Below are 23,000 nucleotides of genomic sequence, written 5' to 3'. Positions count from 1 at the left end.
ATTTTTGTTGGGTAAATTTAACGCTATGTACAACAAAATCATGGCAATTCAAAAAGATTGTTCAAATCATCCTGCTGAATTAGGTTGTTTTGTTTTGTTTTTGGTACAAAGATTCAACATTGGGGCACTTTACCACTGGGTTATACCCCCAGCCCTTATTATTTAAAATAATTAATTTACTGATATCCCTAATTTACTGGTATCTACAAAAATGAGAAGTCAAGGTCTAAAGTACTACCAAAAATTATATTAACTTCACTTCACAGAATTCATTTTATAGCTAGTAACTATGTGTCATGCAAAAACTTTGCAAAAAAAAATTGTTGGCAAATTAGCCTAAATCAGACTTAAGTCCCATAAAACAGATTTTATCAGTAGGAAAGCACCTATTATATTTTTATACTCCTAAAGACGAGCCATATGAACTTTAATTTTTCTTAATAATGGTTATAACCTTGAATTGTGTTATGGTTCAGATGTGAGGTGTCCCCCAAGAGCCAAAAAGGTCTAGAGAACAAACGATTGGGTTATGAGAGCCTTAACCTAAGCAGGGAATTAATCTGCTGATTGGATTAACTGCGTGGTAACTAAAGATGGTTAGAGTGTAGCTAGAGGAGGTGGGTCATTGGGGGCGTGCCTTTGGGGTATATGTTTTGTATCTTGGGAGTGGGGGTCTCTCTCTTCTTTCTGGTCATGTGAGTTGCTTCCCTATGCCACATTCTTCTGCTGTGATGTTCTGCCTCACCTCTTGACCCCAAGGAATAGAGCCGGCTGTTTATAGACTGAAACCCCTGAAACCATGAGCCCTCAAATAAACTATTCCTTCTCTACAGCTGTTTTTTTAGTCACAGCAGTGAAAAAGCTGACTAAAACAGAAACTGGTACCAGGAGTAGAGTCATTGCTGAGACTAACCTGACCATGGGGTTCAGAAGACTTGGAGCTTCTTGGAATTGATGGGAGGAATCTTGAGATGCTTAGCAGTACAAGCTAGAAAGGCTTTAGATTGTTTTAAGTGGCGCTTAATGTTTGATTCTGTGCAATGTTTTGCAAAGATAATACATTCATGTGGCTCAAAATAATTTTGTCATTAAAAGGTACAAAGGACAAACTCTCACCCACTCTGTACCAATGACTGGTCAGTTAAAACTTTCATTAGCTTTTTGTATTCTTCCAAATTTTCTTTAAGCAAATATATGTTTTTACATTTCAGTACACACACACACACACACACAAAAAAAAAGATCAGAATGCCAATGGACAATGCCATGGACAGTGAAGACAGGGCTCAAGAGGGTTCAGATGAAAACTCTATTGAAATGTGGATTAGAGGCCATTTATGTTACGTTCTGGATGAGAAGTTGTCTGCATTTTGCCTGTGTCCTGAGACTTTCTGTGAGGTTGATTTTAAAAGCAAAGGACTTCTTAATCTGATGGAAGAAATTTCTAGACAGCATAGCATTTGGTGGTATGGATATTGTTGGCAGCTTTTAGCCAAATTTATGGTGATAATCATCAGGAGAAGAATGATTTGAAAAACTCGGACTTGAAAGGTAGGTCACTGGGGGCATACCTTTGGGGCATATATTTTGTATCTGGCAAGTGGCGTGTTTCTCTCTCTCTCACGCGCTCCCTCTCTCTCTCTGTTTCTGATTATCACGTGAGCTGCTCTGCTCTGCCATACTTTGCTGCCATGATGGTCACCCTCACCTCAAGTCCCAAGAAATGGAGCCAGTTGTCTATGGACTGAGACCTCTAAAGTTGTGAGACCTCAAATAAACTGCTCCTCCTCTTCAATTGTTCTGATTGCATCTTTTGGCCATAGCAGTGAAAAAGCTGACTAAAACAAACTGTCAGTATAATTTTCTTAAGATGTGTTATACTAAAAAGGACGTATTACTCCATAGGTAGCATTCCTGTCAAAAAGCCTTGTCTGAATCTTATCATGAAATGAAAAACAGAATCACACAAAACAAAAAAGGGAATATCCTGCAAGCCAACTGACTTAGACTACTCTAAATCATTAATATGAATGACAAAACAGCTGGGACGAAGGAGCTACTCTTGATTTTAAAGGGCTGCGAGTGGCAAATGCAATGTGTGATTCTTAACTGGATCCTGGATAAAAACAAGCAAACAAACAAATCAACTTTAAGACAATGAGACCAATTAATGAAGAAATTCTCTATTATTTACAAAAGATCTCACTATGTTACCCAGGCTATTTTCAAATTCCTAGACTCAAACAATCCTTCTAACTCAGTCTTCCAAGTAGCTGGGAATACAGGCATATATCACTGCACTCAGCTCTAGTGAAAAAATCTAATATGGGCTGTCTATAATACAGAGTATTATATCAATTGCAAATGTATGCTTACTGTACCCCTCATTAAATATTTATAAGGCACCTAATATAATAAAGACACTGGGAAGTAGTAAAGACACCTGAAACTGTTTAATGAAGGGTTTCACAAACTTTTTTGATTTCAGACCTTTCTTTTCCCTTAATGTGTATCAACATGTATGATGGTTTCAGAAAAAATTTCAGTAAATAATTCCTACTACTTACACAGTATTAATTATTCACAAATCTTAGCCAAGTTGTGGACATTAAATAAATATCCAAAAAGTACTAACATATTAACTTATATAATTAAGATCACAGGCTTAGAAATACCTGGATGATAGACTTTCCCCAATAAAGACTTCGTTTAGAGCTCTCACTGGCAAAAGTTGGGGTCCTGAAGTCTCAGACCCTGCAATAATAGGAAAAAAAAAAAAAGTGACCAAGATAGCGCCTTGAATTTTAAAGTGTTATGATAAAAATTTATAGTTTTGTTTTAATAGAATCATGTTACTTAATACAGTTAACATATAAAGTAAATATGTTAAAGTATCCAAAATGACCTTAAAGTCATCTAACCTTATACCAACAATGAAGTTTCTGTTTTTCCAGATCAAACCTTATTTACTTATTCTTCAAACAGTTTTTCCAGAGTAATCAAACATATGAATTCAATTCACTGGATCCCCTGCAAGCTTCAGAGGTAAAACTGACCAAGCACACTTAAAGAAATGCCATCTTGGATTTAGGCATCAAATTACACACATGGTTCATGTTAAGAACCAAGTTAGAAATGATTAAAAAAAAAAAAAATCAGTTTTTTTTTTTTCAAATAGAAAACTTCAAGAGGATTTTTAGCTACAAAAGCTTTGTAGAAATGCTGCCAAATCTCCCTTCAGGACTCTAAAACATGTCATCTTTTTTTTTTTTTTTTTTTTATGTCTATAAGGTTGTGTGCACAGTTTAAGTAATTTTCCTTAATGATTATTTAAGAATCACTGCATCACAGAAAACTCCGAAGGATTCTTAGTGTTTTTGGATCAAACCTGAGATTATCACCTTCAAGAGTCCCCTTTATCAGTTTCCAAATAGAAATGCCAACCTTATCTTCTCAATGTCACAAATAGCAGATTTGTTGCATTCAAGTATCACCCAATAGGCAAGCACCATAAGGCAAGTTCACGCTGTCTCTTCTGCAGTTTCTCTTAAGTCTATACTTAAAAGTCCAGCCCATTGTGGTAGGAAGCCTCCATGAGGTCCCCAGTGATTCCTGCCTCCTGGCATTTCACAGCCTTATGAATGCACATACTTTCCTCCATCATAACATGGTTGTCCACACTGAGGAACAGAATATGGCAGGCTGGGAGATTAGGAAAGAAAAGACACTGGCTTCTACACTGGTCACTCTCTCTCTCAGCTTGCTTGCTTTCAGAAAGATTTGCAAAAAGCAGCCCTTTGGAGATGCCAAAGTGCTAAGGGACTGAAACCTCCTGCTAACAGTCATGTGATGAGCTGGGAAGCAGATCTCCAATCCTAATCACGTCTTCAGATACTGACTCGTCACCTCCTGAGAGACCCTAAACCAGAACTACCCAGTTAAGATGCTCCTGGATTCCTGGCCTTTATAATCTATATAAAATTATAAATATTTAAAATGCTAAATGTTGGAATAATTTGTTACATAGCAATACACAACAGATACTAATATACACATCAGATAGTGAATACACTAATAAACTGCCAATGTCACCAAAATAATCACTGATCTATTCTTCTCTGACTGGCTAACCTGATATTCTTATGTTTACATGTTTATTAAACAGAACATTAATTAAATTTTTCTCATTTCTTTTACATTATAACTGCCTAAAGAGAAGTTATTCCTTTAAATACAAAAGATTATTATTACAATACCAACATTTTGAGCACTTGCCATTTGCCTAAATTATCAGCTTGATCTCATAATATAGTAGAAAAAATTTAACATAAATAGCTATATAAAAAGACTTTGTGTTTAATCAAATTTGTACTTAAGACTGTAAAACAGGTTAACTTTTGAAACTGTCTTAATTTGTTACTAGATATATTCACAATTTCCTGACAGTTTTCACAAATGTAAAACTCTAAAATTTATTCTTTAAATTTTTTATTTTTATTTATTAGGTCCTGGGGATTGAACCCAGAGGCACTTTACCTCTGAGCTACATTGCCTTTTCATTTTTGAAACAGGATCTCACTAAACTGCTTAGGACCTCACTAATCTGCTGAGGATGGCTTTGAACTTATGATCCTCCTGCCTTATCCTCCCACCCCACAGTCATTGGGATTATAAGTATGTGCCACTGTCATGGCTTAAATTTTTTTTCTTTAAATAAGGTAATTTAAAGAATATGTTTTAGACTTCCAAACCCACAGATTTTCTACACATGTTCGACTGTGGGTAAAAACTTATAAATTTGAACTGTCATTAAACTGTAGTAACCACATGTTTTTAAATGTGGTCTTGACTTTCCCTATTCCCATTTCCCCTAATTTTCATCTCCGTATTACATTTTTACTACATGTGCTTGCTGAATGGTCATCTCAAAACTTCTGTCAAATGAGGAAGAGAATAAAATTACTTTGAATTTCATTAATCATCTAATTCTGCTTATATTTTCTTTTATGCTGACTACCAAACTTTACCTAATCACAAAACCATTCATTTATAACTTGTTTCAATAGGATCTGAAAAGATGGATTTGATATTAAGTCTAAGAGAATGAATTACAAAGTTACAAACTCTAGTTTTTAAAATATAGTATTATTAAATTTGTGACAGAGACTGCCATGCTATAATTCTCTCTCATTCTCATACTGCTAGATTTTATTTCTACATCAACTCACACTGGGTTGGAGCCATGTGGCCAGGTAATGGTTCAATGGAATGTCGGCAAAGTGATGAAAAGGCCTGGCTCTTAAAACTTTCTTAACACCCATCATACTGTCTGGATTCTTCTCCCAGCAAGACACAGAGTGTACAACAGAAACTCAGAGGTCTCAGCATATGGTAGGAACCACTATTTGGAAGGAGCCTAGATTGCCTAAACACCCCTCGGTGAAATGAGTTAGAAATAACTATTGCAGTAAGCCACTGATGTATCCAGCATTGTTCGTCAAAACAATTCACCTCTCTATTTAATACAGCCAGCCTAATAAATAAGAAAATTACTAAATTACTGGTTTATAAGATTAAAATTTAAAAAGAAATAAGTCAGCTCTGCCTTCCCCTTTTGAAGATACGTATACTGGAAATAAGAACGAATTCTTTTTATTAACTTGTATACGAATGCAACATAGGTAAGGATAGGTTACACTTCATAACAGATCATTTGTTCAAAGTTATATCATCCCTTTTTTAAGTTGAAAGGTTTAAAAAAAAAGGATTTTGTCCCTTTCTAATCCTTTGTGCTCAGAAAGTTATATCAGGGATCAAACACAGTAGTATATTTATAATCCCAAACCTCTTCCTATATTCAAAAATCCCAAATGGAAGCTTCCTAGGAAATATTTCCTGCTACCTTGAAAAAAAATTTAAGTAGGAAATGTAAGATACACCTTGAAATAGCTCTGAATTTTTTCTTAGAAAACTATCCAAAATACCTTCTAACAAAAAAAGCTCTCTAAAATAGTAAATGTCAAGTAAAAACCAGACTTGTGAATAACAATGACAGTACGATAATTATAATAATAATAGCAATATCTAGCATAGCTATCAAGAAATCTGAAACTATCCTGATTCCAGATCTTTTACGCATGAAATAACCAGATTCAGTCACCACCACTACCAGCCTTCTCTTTGGAAGCTTATAGTGGCTGCTTTATCCCTCCGATTCTGACATACCTTGGTTTGGGACATTAGTTGTAATTATGCTGAACATAATTTAGTGAGTTCACACAGTTGCCTAAATTTGGATATATTATCTCGTATTTTTTTTTTTGGGGGGGGAGTGGTATTGGGAATTTAACCCCACTGTACCACTGAGCTATATGCCCAGCCCTTTTTATTTTTTCTTTTGAGACACGGTCTCACTAAATTGCTGAGGCTGGTCTCGAACTTGGGATCCTTCTGTCTGAGTCTCCTGAGTCACTGGCTCGGATTATAGGCATGCACCATGCCCAGCTCTTGTATTATTTCTATTTTGAAATTTTTTCTCTTCTTTTTGTACAACTCCCATTTATCAGATGTGAACATCCTGGATGTAAATTTATATGTATTTGTTTCTGTATATGAAATACTTAGTTTATAAACTAAAACTACTGAATCTGAGGTAGGTATCTGAGCAGAGAATCTCTGTATACCAGGGTACATATTTCCTAAAATTAAATGACTGTGGGTGAAAACAGTCAATTCACTATCTTTTGAATACAGCAGTAACTTCTTTCAATGAGTGATAAAGTAAAATATCTATAATTTTAAAATATTAATAATTACTAATGATTTTCAAAAACAATAGCAAGAATTCTGAAGCATATAATTTCTTTAAATTTTCTTAAAAACGAAATGGGGTTTTATTTGGAAAAAAAAAAAAAACAAAAAACAAATCACACACTTTTTTGCCTTCTCTTACTGTCTTACTGGCAATTAAACCCAGGGGTGCTTTACCATGGAGCTATAGCCCCAGTCCTTTTTATTTTGAGACCCAGTCTTACTAAATTGCTGAGACTGGCCTGGAACTTAGGATCCTCCTGCCTCGGCATATACAAGTCACTGAGATTTCAGGAGTGAACCACCACGCCCAGCAAAAATAATACACTTTAGAAGCATGTTAAACTATAAATCTATAAATCACCATAAAAAGCTCAGAAAAAAATGAATATAAACATCAGGTACTATGACAGAGCAGAGACAGGAAGCAAATACATTCCTGGAAAGTTTACCCAGATAATGAAACATTGGAGGAAAAAAAGTATTTTTTATACAGTCCACAAATATTTCTCTTGGGATCTTCCTGCACCAGGAAAATCTTACAGCTACTGGAAAAAGTACAGAAATATAACTAAATAATAATCCATAAATTAGCTCAAAACTAAAAATTCACCTTAAACCTCACATAAAAAAGGTGCAAATTACCTTCTGCTAGTATTCTCCTTAAAATACTTCAAACACAAATCTTAAGGCTGGGATGCAAATTTTCCCAACATAAAGGATTGTTTTGTTTTGGTACCAGGATTGAACCTAGGGGCACTTAACCACTGAGCCACATTCCCAGCCCTTTTTGTTTTTTAATTTGAGACAGGGTCTTGCTAAGTTGCTTTGAGTCTTTCTAAATTGCTGAGGCTGGCTTCGAATTTGCAATCCTCCTACCTCGGCCTCCGAAGCTACTGGGATTATAGGCATATGCCACTGTGCCCAGTTAAAAAGGTTTTATTTAATAATAACTAACTATGGTAAATGTACCTTACATACATAAAATGTATAATCATTATGAAATTTTCTACAGATTTAACTCATTTTATATCACTGCTTTTTCCTTTCTTTTCACATTTCAAAGATTAAGGCCAAGAATCTTCCCTTAAATATCAACTATCCTGTTAGGTTTTTATAATCCTTCCCTGATCTAGTTTTTAAGCTTGTTCCAGCAAAGATTTTCTCTAGGTTTATGTTACATTTATTACTCTGGATTCTAATTACAATAAATTTTACAGCAGAAGTAGTTCACTGTACTTGCCTAAGTAGTGTCAGGAGCACCAAAAAAAAGTTAACTATAAATTTTACCTCAAAAAATTAGAAGGCAAAAGATCCAAAAGTCAAATATTGCCCTAAACACTGATTCTGATTTCCAGTCTACCTACTTTCATCATCAACTCTTTCAATGTTGAAGGCTCTGCTACGCTGATTCAAACTTAGTTGCTGTTCATGAAGGTCCACAGGAATGGGGTTTATGCCAGTCCCTTCAAGGTATAACCTGATACGCTGCCTCCATAACCACCTTAGAAAAGTAAAGAAAAGAAAGTTAGGCTAAAATAGAATACACTAAAGATTAGACATAATAATAATTTTAAGTAAAAATGAGCTCATTAAAAATGAGCTATGAATAAATTATGCCAGAAACACCTAAACTCCACAGGTTCCTGCTCAAAGACAGATTTGGATGTTTATTTTTCTTTTCAGTGATAACAGAAATACCTAATAAACTCCTACAGAGTCTTACAAGTAATTTGAATTAAAGTGAAACTCTTCATCAGGAACCCATTAACTCCTAGATAGCTGAGTTAAACAGTCTTGTACTTTCCTCAGCAAAAAATATTATGCAAAAAAAAGTATCCTGAAATCAAAATAGTATCATGTTAAGGTGGTTATATTAGATTAAATTCCCCTAAATTTCATAATGATGGGATTTTTAAGACAATAAAAGGAAAAAGATTAAAAGGTAACAAATGTAACATTACACTAAAGGCTTAAATGAGCTTTTGGTAGAAGTAAAGAAAAAAAGAATTGTGTTTAATTGATTTCAAAACCAATAGGACAGATTTGGCTAGGTAACTATACAAAAGTATATTCCCACTTGGTAGTTATAGTCATTTCTACAAGTATCAAATTTCTGAAATGACCAAGAAACTGAAATCAATGATAATAAAGTGATTCTAGAAAAGTCAAGATTTTGGGATGCAGTTGAGTAGGAAGAATAACTTATGTTCTATAGCACAGCAGGATGACTGTAGTTGACAAAAATTAATTAATGACTATTTCAAAATAGGCAGTAGAGAGGATTCTGAATGTTCTCAATACAAAGAAATGCTAAATGATAAATATGATAAATATGCCAACTATCCTGACATGATCATTATACATTGTATACATATAATAAAATGTAACACCATACCCTATAAATATGTACAACTATTATGTATCAAAATAAAAACATTTTTAAAAAAAGGGTTAAAACAATTTCACAAATATATAGGGAAAATGTTTCTTCAAACTATAAAAAGGTGGTCCAACTTGGCTCTCCCCATCTCATATAAAACTGGCTAACCTGACGTCAGGTTCTGTCTCCTTTAGACTCTTTTCATGAACACATTAAGTGAAAAACTTTTTTAAAATCCCATCTCCATTGCACAAGGAACTCATCATATGTAAGACAGAGACCAGTAATCTCAGTATAGTTGGATTAAATATCCAACCCTCCATTTGTTACTGGATAAAAGATGAATATAAAAAATACAAAATCTCAGAATTTGAACCTTCAATTTTAACATACAGTTTTAACTATTTCACTATTAAGCTGCTAAAAACATATTACAAGGTTAAGAAAGTAGAGACAGGTCTCTATCTCACTGAATACTTGCTTTATAGGCTAGGTAACACTGTTTGTGACTCAGTTAATGTATTACTTTTTATGGCTACTGCTGTAACTATGAAATAATCCAAATATCTGATTGGTTCTACTTTTAAAACAGCATTATTATTTTATTATTAGCACATACTCATTAAAATATAAAAACAATAGGAAAAATTCCTACCTGAACTCACCACGATAGAACTTCTGTAAGGCTTCTGGGAAGGAATGTGTATATCGAACAGGCAGACATAAGTGACCCTCTGATCTTTAAATTAAAAGGGATTTTGGGGTGGTGTAAAGGGGAGAAGAAAAAGAGTGAAAGAAAAAAAAATAAGTCAACAAGTATCACTAAACTACAAAAATCAGTTATGAATTTTTTTAAATTCTACTCTATACTTCATTTTTGGCCACAGAACTGTGGCAACAGTTTCAACAAAAATGGAAATAGTAGTTTTACATCAGCTTTAATGCCATAATATACAATAAAGTTCCCACATTATGGTGAAACTAAAAATAAGAGCAAATATGCTATTAATTACCTTGTTAACTAATAGTTTAGTGGGGTTTACTTCTTACCTTTAAATTATATAACTATTAACTTTGGGCATGCCACTTTAGTATCAGTTTCCTTATTTCTAAAATCATGATAAAACTACCGACCATGAAAGGTTATTCTGAGGAATCAAATTATTTACACAAAAGCATTTTTGCACCATAATTCCTTTTTAAATGTCATTTAAGATATCCTTAAATAAAAAGAGAACTGAGAAAGCTTAAGTCAATTTTCATTTATTTAAAAAATATATAAGGAGGAACTTCCACAAGTTCATAGATTGATGAAGAAAACAAATTAAAACAAATTGCGAAAACAAATTGTAAGTTGCTACAGGAAGATGAGAATATATGCCTCCTAATGATGTCAAGCAAGTTGACACATCATCATTTATATGCTGCTTTGATATTGAAGGAATGAATGGCTGAAGGCAGACAAAACAAACTCCTGACAACAAATGTAAATTAATTTATAAGCATAAAGTAAACAGAAAAAAGGTTTTGTAAAGTTGTGACTAGTCAGTTCCTTTATCTAAGAGGGTCAACACTGAAGTTAAGAAAGGACAGGGTCCAAGTTTCTAAATTTATTTTTACTGTGATAATTTACACAGTGTTAAATATATAAAAGGTCTCAACAATCATCTGATAGAACAATACCTGAGGTCAACTGAAAGTCTGAAACACTACAGAGAGAAGGATCTCTCATGAGATTATAGTCACATCTCAATCAGAGCTGCAGGTTTCTGAGGGCTTGACGTGGGCTATCAGATTCACTTTCAAGTTGCTCAATGTTGGCAAACTGTGCTGGCTGTTGGCAGGAGGCCTTGATTTCTCTCCATGAGAGGCTCTCCAAAGGGCTGCTTGAGTGACCTCACATCACATGACTGAGCAATCCAAAAAAATAATACAGAAGTTGCAATATACTATTTATGACTGGCCTTGTAATCCTCACATTGTCAAACCATATTTTGTTGGTCCCACAGACCAGCCCTGATTGCAAACAGGGGGAGAGAGGACACAGAGTATAAATACCTGGAGACTGGCTACCACTTGTCCTCTAGCTCATTTTCAGTATTAATCACTCAAATGTTCATTATTTACCCAGTTCAGTAGAGTAGTTGTAGAATACAGAAGACAGACTGAAATCACATCTGATTTATACACGTCCATGTGTGTGAACCATCTTGGAAGTGGATGCTCCACACCAAATGAAGCCTTCATACGCCTGCAACCCAGCTGATTTCTGACTATGACCTCAGGAGAGATCCCAACCCCAAACTACCCAGTCAACCTGCTTTGAATTGCTGGTACCAAAAAACCTCAAGAAATAATAAATAATTGTTTTAACTACCAGGTTTGGACATTATGAAATAATACAGAAGAAACTGAAGTTGAGACAACCTGAATTAAATAACAATATGTTATGTCAGGAGGACATATCTCCCTAGTGTCAAGAAGAGAAAACAACTTTTGAAATGTATTATTCCAGGGAGAAAATAGCTATATTAACACTATCAGCTTACCAGTTTTGATATCTCCACAAGTTTATGAATATTAAGTCAGTTTGTTAAAAAAAATATATAGTTCAATAAACTATAAAATATGATTACTAAAGTATCTCATACCTTAATGATACAAATAGGCCATTAAGAAATTATATAACCCAGACATCAACATGAAGGAATCAAAGTTAATTATTGAACTGAGGATCTCAATTACTTACACTCAGGGAATATTTACTGAGCTAGACTAAAGTCCTAGACCTACTCCTTAAGAACATTTAATTTATCAGTCATTTTTCAAATGTTTATTGCCCTGCACAAAAAAATCATGCTAGTGATAGAAATTAAAATACAAGGTCCCAAATGTAAAAATTTATAGTTTAACAGAAGAGATAAACAAACAGAAAACAATATAAAGGGAGTGCTCTCTGCATAGAGAGTTCCAGTTAGAGCCCAGAAGAGGTACCAGTCTTTAATAAGCAAAAACTACAGAAGTGAATTTGTACACTCAATCTTAAAGGAATGGCTAAGGGTAGGCTTGGCAGAAGTACTATGAAAGTGCACACACACAAAAATGAGCTTCCCAGCCAGGTGTGGTGGTGCACACCTGTAATCTCAGCAGCTCAGAAGGCTGAGGCAGGAGGATCACAAGTTCAAAGCCAGCCTCAGCAGTTCAGTGAGACCCTACACAACTTAGCAAGACCCTGGGTTTTGTGGCTCAGTGGTTAAGCACTCCTAGTATCAAAAAGGGGGGGCGGGGGAGAAGGCATTCTGGAGAATGCCTTTTGCACCTTTTCAAATCATGCACTATTTTAAGTATCAACAAAGCTTCCCACCAGAGTAAACGCATCTCAGGGTAAGCCTCCAAACATGGTGTTAGCAGATGCTCACACAGTTAGATTTTGTCCTAAGCCTTTAGGAGGAATCCTAGGCTGCTCTTAGAAGGGTTTCAATATGTGTATGTATAACTTTGTAGTTGAAGAATATAGTATGCCTGTGAGTATATGAGGATAGATGAAACTAGAAGAGCAGATAAGTAACAAATATTGAAATATCATATATATTAACTAAAGAATTTGCAAAGCATCCTGAAGGCAATAGGGAAATCCTAAAAATTTTTAATTAAACCTTGTAATTAAGGTTTGAATATGAAGAGTTCCTCAAATGCTTCTGTGTTAATGCAGAAGGTGAAATGAAAGCTATATCCTAGTCAGTAGATTGATCCATTTGATGGATTAATAATCTCAATAAAGCAACTGTAGGTAACTGGGTTATGGCTAGAAGAAGGAGATCGATGGGGTTCATATTTTGTCCCTGATATTTCTCTCTCTGCTCCCACTATGTTGTTCTGCCTCACTCAGAGAGAGCAATGGAGTCATCCACCTGTGGACTGAATCTCTGAAACCATTAACCAAAATAAACTTTCCTCCAAGTTGTTCTTGTCAGGTAATTTTATCACAGCGACAAGAAGCTAACTAACACAAATGCATACGATCAGATTTACACTTCAGAAAGGTGATGGCAAAGTGTAAAAGACTGGTTGGAAGGCGAGAGACTGAGAGTTATCAGAATGATTTACGCTATGCTTAGGGGCAGCAAGGATAACTAGGGATGAATTCGAGGATAAGATTTCTGATACTCAGAATCAATCCGATGATGCAGTGAAGGAGAAGTAGTCACAGTCTCAGCATACATGATGACTCCATTCATCAAGCATGACAAAGAGAAAAGGAGAGATCATTTGTGGATATCTTGCATTTTCACTATAGCCAAGTAAAGGCCAAAGTGCTAGAATATCACGAAGAAAGGGAAAAACAATAGAAGATAAGGACAGAGAGCAGAAAGGAGCCAGATAATATAGTCTTGTAAGTCACAGAAAAGGGGATCAACCACCCCCTCTCAGCTTGCCTGGGTTTGACAATTTCCTGGGATACAACATTTTCAGAGTTAAAATTAGGGATGTCCTAGAAAAAGCAGGATGAGTTGGTCAACCCAGCCACACCAAAGAATTAAATTAAATTCTATTCTGGGTTAGGAGGAAAGTCACCACAAAATTCTGAACACAGATGTTATATAGTGTCATTATAGGCTGTGGCAAGGAGAAGAGACCAAGGGTGAGAATGGAAGCAAGAAGATGTATAGAGAATGAAAGGGAAAAAAGATGGCCCAGAGCACTACAGTAATTAAGCAGTGACCAAAAAGTAAAATCCTTCAAAAGAGACAAAGTAGTAGTCATAGAGGAGAAAGGACATCATAAACACACATGCAGCAAGTAAACAGCACTACCAACTTTTCAGGAATCTAGTAAGAAAAGAACTAAAATTTCCAGTAAACTCAGTAACTAGCATGTCACTGATATGTAAGGCAAAAGCAGCATCAATGAACTGGTCAGGGGAAAATTCAGAAAAAAACTGCAGAGTTTAGAAATAACTGGGCAGTGAGGAAGCAGGGATAACAAGCTTGGGGCTAAAGGGAAGGAAGAGGGATAATAAACAATAGAGAAATTTTCTTGAAAAATATAGAGTCCTGAACAAGACTTAAGGCTAAGAGGAAATAGATGCAAAAGGAGAGGGGGAAAAGGAATGAATCACAGAACAAGACTTTTTTTACTGAGAAAAGTCAGGAAGTTTCATTTCTTATGTGAGAAAAGAGAGGTTTATTGAAGAAAGGAAGGAAATGGGTAAGAGGAGTACCAAAAAGCTGAACAGCCAGTCTAGAAGCAGCCACCACAGGGTGTGGGAAAGAGATGACTAGACCTACTGATCTTTTTCCCCAAATCACCTTTCCAATCCTGTTAGAAAGAATATAACAGACTTATCTAGGAATGAACAAAAAAATATTGAATAAAAATACTTATGAAAATGTCAAAGTAAATGAAGTGAAGAAAGAATTAAATGAAGAAAACAAAGGGAAGCTAAGCACTCAAAGTCTAAGAACAGATTCAGTGGGATGAGGGAATAAAACTGTTAAGGTAGGAGACTGTTCAGAGTGGTGTGTAAAAGGGAAAATTCCAGATGATCATAAAGTCCAGTTATGGCAATGGCTGTGGGTGAATGGAATAGAATAAGGATAAGTATCAGTGAAGCTAGGAAAGAAAAGAAAGATAAACACAATAGTGTTTGGACAAGTCTATTCTTAAAGTCAAAGAAATCCCAGCAAAATCAGTGCAGGCATAATCAGGCATGTACAGAAGAGCCATGAGGAAGGACAGAAGATGGAATATCATTAACTTATCACTCTTCAGCAACATCGAAGGTCCCAATGTGCACCTGGTCAAGGGCTCAGTTCATTTCTACCACAGATTCTTCTCCTAATCAAGAAAGGCTAAATGTGAGGACTGGTCCATCCCATAACGTAACTTTCTCTAACACCAATGCCAGAGGGACGCATATGTATTTCTATGTCTGAGCAAAAATTAGAGCTGTCCTTGAAAACCACACAACAGACACCCTAGTAAAGGTGGCGAATCATTCTGTGCGCCAAACTTCTGTCACTGTTTTTGGAACATGGTTCTAATGTTCATGGTAGCCAGAAACGCTGATGCTTCCTCTTAAACATCATGTACCACAGCTTCTAACAGAGCCTAGCGCTGCGACTACAGTAAAGAAAATAAAGAGTAGTTAGAAGATTTTAAGATTTCTCAAAGATATTATACAAAGAAACAGAATTGTTTGTACATATAACTTGGGGGAAAAAACAACCGAACAAACACAAAAAGAACCTGTTCTTCCTTACCGTTCTGGATCAGTGTTTACCCCGATGACAGGCTTCAGTCTGTCCAAGACTTTACTTGCTGCTAGAAGCATTGTGCCATCACCTGTGCCAAAAGACATAACCAGACTTCTGTTTCACAACCTATTTTTTACATCATTTTCAAAATGATCACTTTTGTTTTAACACTCACACCCCATCCTGCTGACTGCCACAGCCTACCCCTCTTCCTTTCTACCTACTCTACCTTTGTTATCCCTGCCACTCTAATCCAGGAGTTCCAACAGGGACAAGACTGACACTGTAAGTAGAAAAATACTGTGCTTTGGGGCTATCCTGTGCACACAGAATGCTTAGCAACATGTCTCCTCAGCTGGGAACCACTGCTCTAATCCCAAATTTCTCTTTGCTCCTCCTATAACACTAGCCCAAATTCATAAATTATTTTAGTGAGAACACATCCAATGAAGTGTCCAACTTCAGAGTCTTCTAACAACTACTGCTAGTTTAAAGGTTTAAAATAGATGTTCAGTAACAATAATAAAGTTCAGGAAAAAAATTAGTGTAAGTATATTGGAGCCAAAGAAATATAGAATTTATCTAGTCTCATTACACTATCAACTTCATTTTTTTTTTAAGACTGGCATAAACCAAAACACAATTAGAACTAATCCTTTGAATTATATTTGAAGGTATAAGAACACCTTAAACATACACACAGAAACACACATGTGAAACCTCACAGTAACGTCATTCATTATAAATGTGGAATGTTGCATAAAACAGCTGTTTCATCAGACATGGTGGCACACACCTACGACCCTACAATCTCAGCAACTCAGGATACTAGGGGAGGCAGGAAGATCACAATTTCAAGGACAGTCTCAGCAACTTATTGAGACTCTGTCTCAAAAGTAAAAAATAAAGAGGGCAAGGGATATATCTCAATGGTAGAGCATTCCTGGGTTCATTCCCTAGTACTACAAAAAAATAAAACATATCTGTTTTAAAACTTTTCCTAAAAAAAACCCAAAATTTGTCTTCCAGTAGGACTCCAAAGTCTTCAAAATAGCTATATGCAAACATATTTGAAAATAATGTGTATTAAAGAACATTTCCATAATCCAACATCTTTATCTCTATAAAACAGTTACCTCCTGCAGCTATGACTGCATCTGCCCATCGAACAGTCTCTTCATCATATTCTCTTCTCTTTACTAGACGAACCTCAATTCCTTCTTTCCTAAGATAAAAAAGTAAAGGCTTTATAAAATTTCCACTGATAACATACCCTAAGGGTGGGTTTTCTGAGAGGCAAAGAGACATAAAACAATTTTATCTCGTACAAGCAAATCCATGTGTAGGTTTATAAAGTCAGTTTCTTTTCATTTAATTACAATAACCAATTAACTATGATAAGTCAGGAAGCACATGAATAAACTAAAAGTTATTACCTAAGTCTCCAAAGTGCTTTAAAAACATTCTTTATAAACACTAACAAATAGCATTATTGATTGATCAGAATTTCATTTCATTTTCTCTACTCCTTCTGGTGCTAAAATGTATTGATATAAAAATGGTCCAAAAGATTAAGACTCATACAATTTTTTATAAAATCTAATAGCTGTTAATTTGAAATTCAACACATTACATTGACTGGCAGACACTAAAACAGTGACTAAAATACTTGGTAATTTTCATGTTCTCATACTGATTCTCTTGTACCACATGAACATTTAATGACTACATTTGGTCCCAGGTTAACTCATTTCTATAATAATTTTCAGACACTCAAAGAATATTATAATGAACACTGTATAATCTATGATTCTGCTTTAAGAAATGAAACATTACATCTACAGCTGTAGCCTGCTTGGATACTAAATTAACTCTTTGCAGAAAAGGCACTTCAGCAGCAGACCAAATAACTGAAAATACCTGTGAAATTTTCTGAGTCCAATAAAAATTTACTTTCGGAAAGCTATAAAATCAGGTTCATTAACCTTGATATGATTTTCTGAAAATGATTTTATCATGACAGTCTTTACTAAAAATCTAAGGATTAGCCGCTAGTACAAAAAAAAAAATTCCAAGTCCTGAACATAAAAGCCCACCCATGACCCCATCCCATAGACTTACCGTAAACTATCTATAATATGTTCTACATTTTTGGTGTGAATATGATGTCGTTCAAGTAGTCCACTGTAGCTAGAGCCTTTCAATGCAAGCTATATCAAAATATAAGAAATGTTGTTTTACTATTTATTATATATGATGTTATAAAATTATTTTTAAAAACCTACATAGAATTTTCTTGAAGGTATATTTTAATGACTATCTGTGAGACTTACAAGTTCGAATTGAACTAGAAAGTCTGATTTCAGAAAAACTTAATTTGGTTTGAACATCAAATCCAGCATTAAGTTAAGCGGGATCTCAAAATTGCAAGTTTTAAAGTTTAAGGTGTTATTTATTTGGGTGTTTCTTTTTAATATATTATTTATAGGTTACCTGAAGACCAAAGACAAACTAATATTTTTAGAGACAGTTAAGATGACCTTTATTCCACTTGGATTTACTGTTCTTGTGTTCAGATTTATGAACTCTATTTGGAATTTACCCTACACAATTTACACAAAGAGCTGATTAGCTCCCTGAGAAAGGATAACTTAAATATTTAGTCATATATCCTTCAACAATTATTTTTCCTAATTGGTTGGAGTAACACTGTATAACTATCTTACCATTAATAGTTTCCTTTTAAAGTATATGTCTTCTAAATAATCCATAGAGTAAAATGTTGAGAGAGAAGTTCAGAAATATCCTCAATGAACATCCATTTAATCATCAGTAGGAAATCTGTACACTGGAGTGAATGCTAGTAGAATTCAAAAGCATGTTATTTTTCTTTCCTCTTCTAAATTCCTTTAAAACTTTATGGTATAAAATCAACTTTCAAGAACTTATCCAATATAAAATCTTAGTTGTATTATATTATTTGAAATCACTGTACTACTTACTGAAAAATATATAAGGTAAAATCAAATTTTAAACAACAATTTTAATGAGTATTTGTTTTCCTTTCTTTTTTGTGGGGGGAGGAGGGCGACCAGGGATTGAACCCAGGGCCTCACACATGGCAGGCAAGCACCAAGCTAAACCCCAGTCCTTCCTGCCTTGAGACAGGGTCTCAGCAACTAGCCTAGGCTGGCCTCAAATTTGTGATCTTACTGCTGGAGGCCTCCTGAGTACCAGCATGTGCATCATGTACCCCTTGCACTTTATTTTTTGAATGTTATAAACATAACAACATGGAAGATGTATAAAGAAAATTAAAGTTAAAAAATAACCTGAGATAAAAAATAACTCTGGGATAATTCATACTGATATTTTGTTACCTATGTCCCCAATCTTTCACCTATGAATACTGGCTAAGAGTTTTAAAATAGTTTGGTCCTTGCTCTACAATCTAAGGATAAATGTATGTTTCTCAGAAAAGGAGCTGAAGAAACATTTGGGTACTGAAAATTAATATACAGATGACAATTCATTGTAGATCAAAGAGCCTAATCAAGAATTTAATGCCCATCCATAAACCTCATATTTGGAGTCAATCAATGTCAAAATGCTATTTTAGAAGGAAAGTAATGACCAAAGAAATAACTGGATAATCCTTCATCTACTTTATCAATAAATCAGGTCTAAAAAAACTATTCTTAGAGAAGAATTTCTAATTATGGATGAACAAAGCTTTTTAACATTCAGATTACTGGTGTCATTACTCAGCCAAGGATTAACCAAATTGGACTACCTACCTCCCAAGAGTACAAACTGAAGTGTCTTTATTCTCTACTCTTTCCCTCTGTGATCTCTAGTTTTAAGGTTTAAAAAAAAACCTTCATGTTATACAGATGATTCCAAACAGCTATCCCTAACCTTTAGGATTCAGCATGATTTACCCAACTGTTACTTGACATCTTTCTTTAGATGTCTAATCGGCATCTCAAATTAACATGTTCAACATCAAACCCTTGGTTTTCTACCCCAAGGACTCCCCACATAAACCTGAAGCCAAGAACCCTCCCTTTGCCTTATTCTCACATCTAGTTACTGAGTCCTAGGTCTGACCCGCGTGCGTTTCTCCTCTTCACCACACCATTCGTAATCTCCCATTTGGATTGCTGCACAAGCCTCTACTCAGGGCTCCCTACTTCTACTCCTGGCCTCCACAGGCCTTCTCCAACCTCATTTTTCCATTTCATTCCCTACATTCTAGTCTCATTGGCTATTCTCACAAAGCTCTTTCTTCTTTGCTTTCTGGAATGTTCTCTATCCCCCAGCACAATCCTGGCTCTTCTCTACTTTGGGTTGTGAGGACAGCAGCTGCTGGTGCTGCAGTCACAGCTACAACAGTCAACGCTGCCAATTATTCCATCCCCAACCCTTCAAAGCATTTACCACACCTAAAATTATCTTGGAAATTTTTTAAAAAATCTATTTGTCTCACCTTCCTAATAAGTAAATATCAGGAGAGCAGTTATCTTATATTGTTCACCTCTGTACCCTCAGGTGCTGGGTAAGTAAGTACTTGTTGATAATTCATTCATGCATGTTTCAGCTTTTGGTGGTTGATAATTCATTCATGCATGTTTCAGCTTTTAGGACACACGTTTCAGAAAAACAGAGAAGAACACAGGCAGATGCCATAGAAGATAATTCAGCTAAGTGACAAGAGTGTGTAAAATAGGTCATCTTTACCTGGTCAAGAGGGAGCAGAGGAAGATTAGTTACTGTATTATTATTATAGTATTTTGTTATAGAAATTACTTCTCATGATCACTTTATAGTGAACACTTTATTTAGAAATAAAGCTCTGAAAAATTAAATTAAATTCAAATATCTGAGTACCTGGTTATTGTGTTCTCCCTGTCCCCCGTCCCATGTTCATTTAAAAATCAGCTGAGTTCAATCAAATGTATTTTAAATGGGACACCAAAAATTGCCAAGGACTCCAAGAACTAATACAAATACACAATAAGTCTATTAGAACAGTTTTGTCAAATTGCCTGCTTCTAACCTGTTATAAATAAAACTTTGAAGAGTAGCTGGCCCTCAGACTTCGATTCCCTGTCCCAATTTTTGATATGTTACAATTTTGGGTTTGGACTATATAATCCCTAGCAGTTTAGCTCTGTAAATTCTATTTTGTTGTTTAGAAACTTATGAATTCACTTCCTTGTCCTTAGGAGGCTCTAGGAAATTCAGATACTCAGCAGTTGAGTAAATGGCTTAAGACAGTGAAAGAGCCTGAATTTGTGGGGGAAAAATCTTTTTTTGAGAACAAAAACTTCAATGATTGCTAGCAACACTAAAATTACTTAAATTCCAATCTAAATATGAAGTTCATTTAGTATCAGATACTTAGCATTGGAGCAGAAATGTCATTTCATAAATTCTTATTCCCACTCAACCTTCTTGTGAACTAATTCTCTAATAAATCATGTTCAACGTTCATTGAGAGAATAAAAGTCTTTGTATTACTTATTTTCCTTAAAGCTCCAGCTGTTTGGGTGACTGAACTTTATTAACAAGAAGTAATCTAGGCAGATAATTGATAAAGTATTTAAGAAAATCACTCATGGGGGCTGGGGAGATAGCTCAGTCTGTAGAATGCTTGCCTTGTAAGCACAAGGCCCTGGGTTCGACCCCCAGCACCCCCCCCCCAAAAAAAAAAAAAGAAAAAAGACAATCACTTATACAGTATCAATTAGAAAGTATTTACTTACTATTCAATGGGTTCTTACATTTGTGTAATATGCAAAAGCTGGTAAAAATTTAATTCTGAAAATAACAATTTCAAACATCTTAATCATATAAAAACAAGAACACATAAATTCTTATAAAATGTTTTACAAAAAGAGAAAACATTTAGAATACATTCTGAATTCTGCAATGTTCCACATTAGCAGTTAAAGATTTTTTTCAAAACTTGTCAGTCCTTCTCTCCATTAAAAATAATGAATACAGGCCAGGCATGATGGCACATTCCTGCAATCCCAGAGGCTCAGGAGGCTGAGGCAGGAAAATCACAAGGTCAAAGCCAGCCTCAGCAAAAATCAAGGCACTAAGCAACTGAGACCCTGCCTCTAAATGAAATACAAAATAGGGCTGGGGAACAGGCTCAGTGGTTGAGTGCCCCTGAGTTCAATCACCAGTACCCCCCCAAAAATGAACACAATTCAATAGGACACTTAAAAAAGGTGCATCTAAATGGATAAAGAAAATGTGGTGTGTGTGTGTGTATATATATATATGTATGTGTGTGTATATATATACACACACACATACATACAATGGAATATTACTCAGCTATAAAGAATGAGATTATGGCATTTGCCAGTAAATGGATGGAAGTGGAGAATACCATGCTAAGTGAAATATGCCAATCCCCCAAAACCAAAGGCCGATGTTCTCTCTGATATGTGGATGCTAACCCATAACAAGGGAGGGTAGGGAGGGGAACTATAAAGCTCATTGGATTAGACAAAGGGGAATAAAGGGAAGGAAGCAGGGATGGGAATAGGAAAGACAGTAGAATGAATCAGACATAACTTTTCTACACTCATATATGAATATATGACCAGTGTAGCTCCACATCATAGGATCCTAATTGTAATGGGCTGCGCTCCATGCATCTATAATATGTCAAAATACACCCTACTGTCAGGTATATCTAAAAACAAATTAAAAAATGTGCATCTAAAATATCTATAGACAGACACACTTCAGTTATTAAGCAACATTTTCTCCTACAAAAGCTGCCGCAAAACCAGTATCTGTTCTTCCCACAAAGCTCTTATGAAAAGAAGAAAGGGAGATTCTGAGGGCACAGACTTTGAATATTTTAAGATCAGATGTAACAGTGTCATTTTTTTCTAAATGGTCTGTGACATTTTTTCATTAAATTATCATCAACATTTTTTTTACTTAACCCAAACAATTTATTACAACTACAAATTTTAAAACTTGGTTTACCACTCATTTCAGTGCTACTATTTTATACTCTAAGCTTTCTATGAAAGCTCAGTAAGAGTTCTCCCTTCTTAAATTTAAAACATCTATGATGCATAAGCTTTTGAGATGACAGCTTAAATAAATGCACTCTGAATAAGTACCCTTAAAAGCACACACACTTAACCAAGTCCTATATTCAGTATTATCAAAAATTGCCTAATTAAGAGCTAGAAGATCAAGTATTCACCTATTATGTTCAGGTCTAGTGCACTGATCCCCAAAGATTTCTTTAGATGTATTTGATATTTATCTGGGATCACTTCTATTCACTTACTCTTTTCCCCAGACTCTCACCTTAACTTTCCACATCATTCTCTACTTCAGTATTTCTTTTGTTAATTCTGTTTACTTCCTCCCTTATACTTGGAATTGCTCTGTCTCTGGCTTTCTTATCTCTCCAACCCAGGGATTTGACCTACCAAGTACTGGCTAGTAACTCTGAAATGTATCCTGTCAGCCCAAGCCTCTCTCTTGAGCTACAGGCTCAAATTTTC

The 23,000-nt window shown here is 35.1% G+C and overlaps 1 protein-coding gene across 4 annotated transcripts in view; it reads right to left on the bottom strand.

Annotated features, from left to right (window-relative positions):
• NADK2 (NAD kinase 2, mitochondrial) overlaps positions 1 to 23,000 on the bottom strand; it is a 47,143-nt gene that overhangs the window by 16,163 nt on the left and 7,980 nt on the right. For 3 of the 4 annotated variants that reach the window (XM_079145764.1, XM_079145765.1, XM_079145766.1), the window contains exons 2-7: positions 17,572 to 17,660; positions 16,587 to 16,675; positions 15,457 to 15,538; positions 9,849 to 9,932; positions 8,178 to 8,314; positions 2,676 to 2,754 (exon numbers count right to left, since the gene is read on the bottom strand). In XM_079145764.1, coding sequence (XP_079001890.1) covers positions 2,676 to 2,754; positions 8,178 to 8,314; positions 9,849 to 9,932; positions 15,457 to 15,538; positions 16,587 to 16,675; positions 17,572 to 17,660 — 560 coding nt within the window. Of the gene's footprint in view, positions 1 to 2,675; positions 2,755 to 8,177; positions 8,315 to 9,848; positions 9,933 to 15,456; positions 15,539 to 16,586; positions 16,676 to 17,571; positions 17,661 to 18,176; positions 18,466 to 23,000 lie in introns of those variants that run through there. The other variant, XM_079145767.1, reaches the window with a different exon arrangement.

Source organism: Sciurus vulgaris (assembly GCF_902686455.1).
Source record: "Sciurus vulgaris genome assembly, chromosome: 6".
NCBI lineage: Eukaryota > Metazoa > Chordata > Mammalia > Rodentia > Sciuridae > Sciurus > Sciurus vulgaris.
Note: the sequence above shows the minus strand (reverse complement) of the source record. Positions and strands in the feature narration are given on the sequence as shown.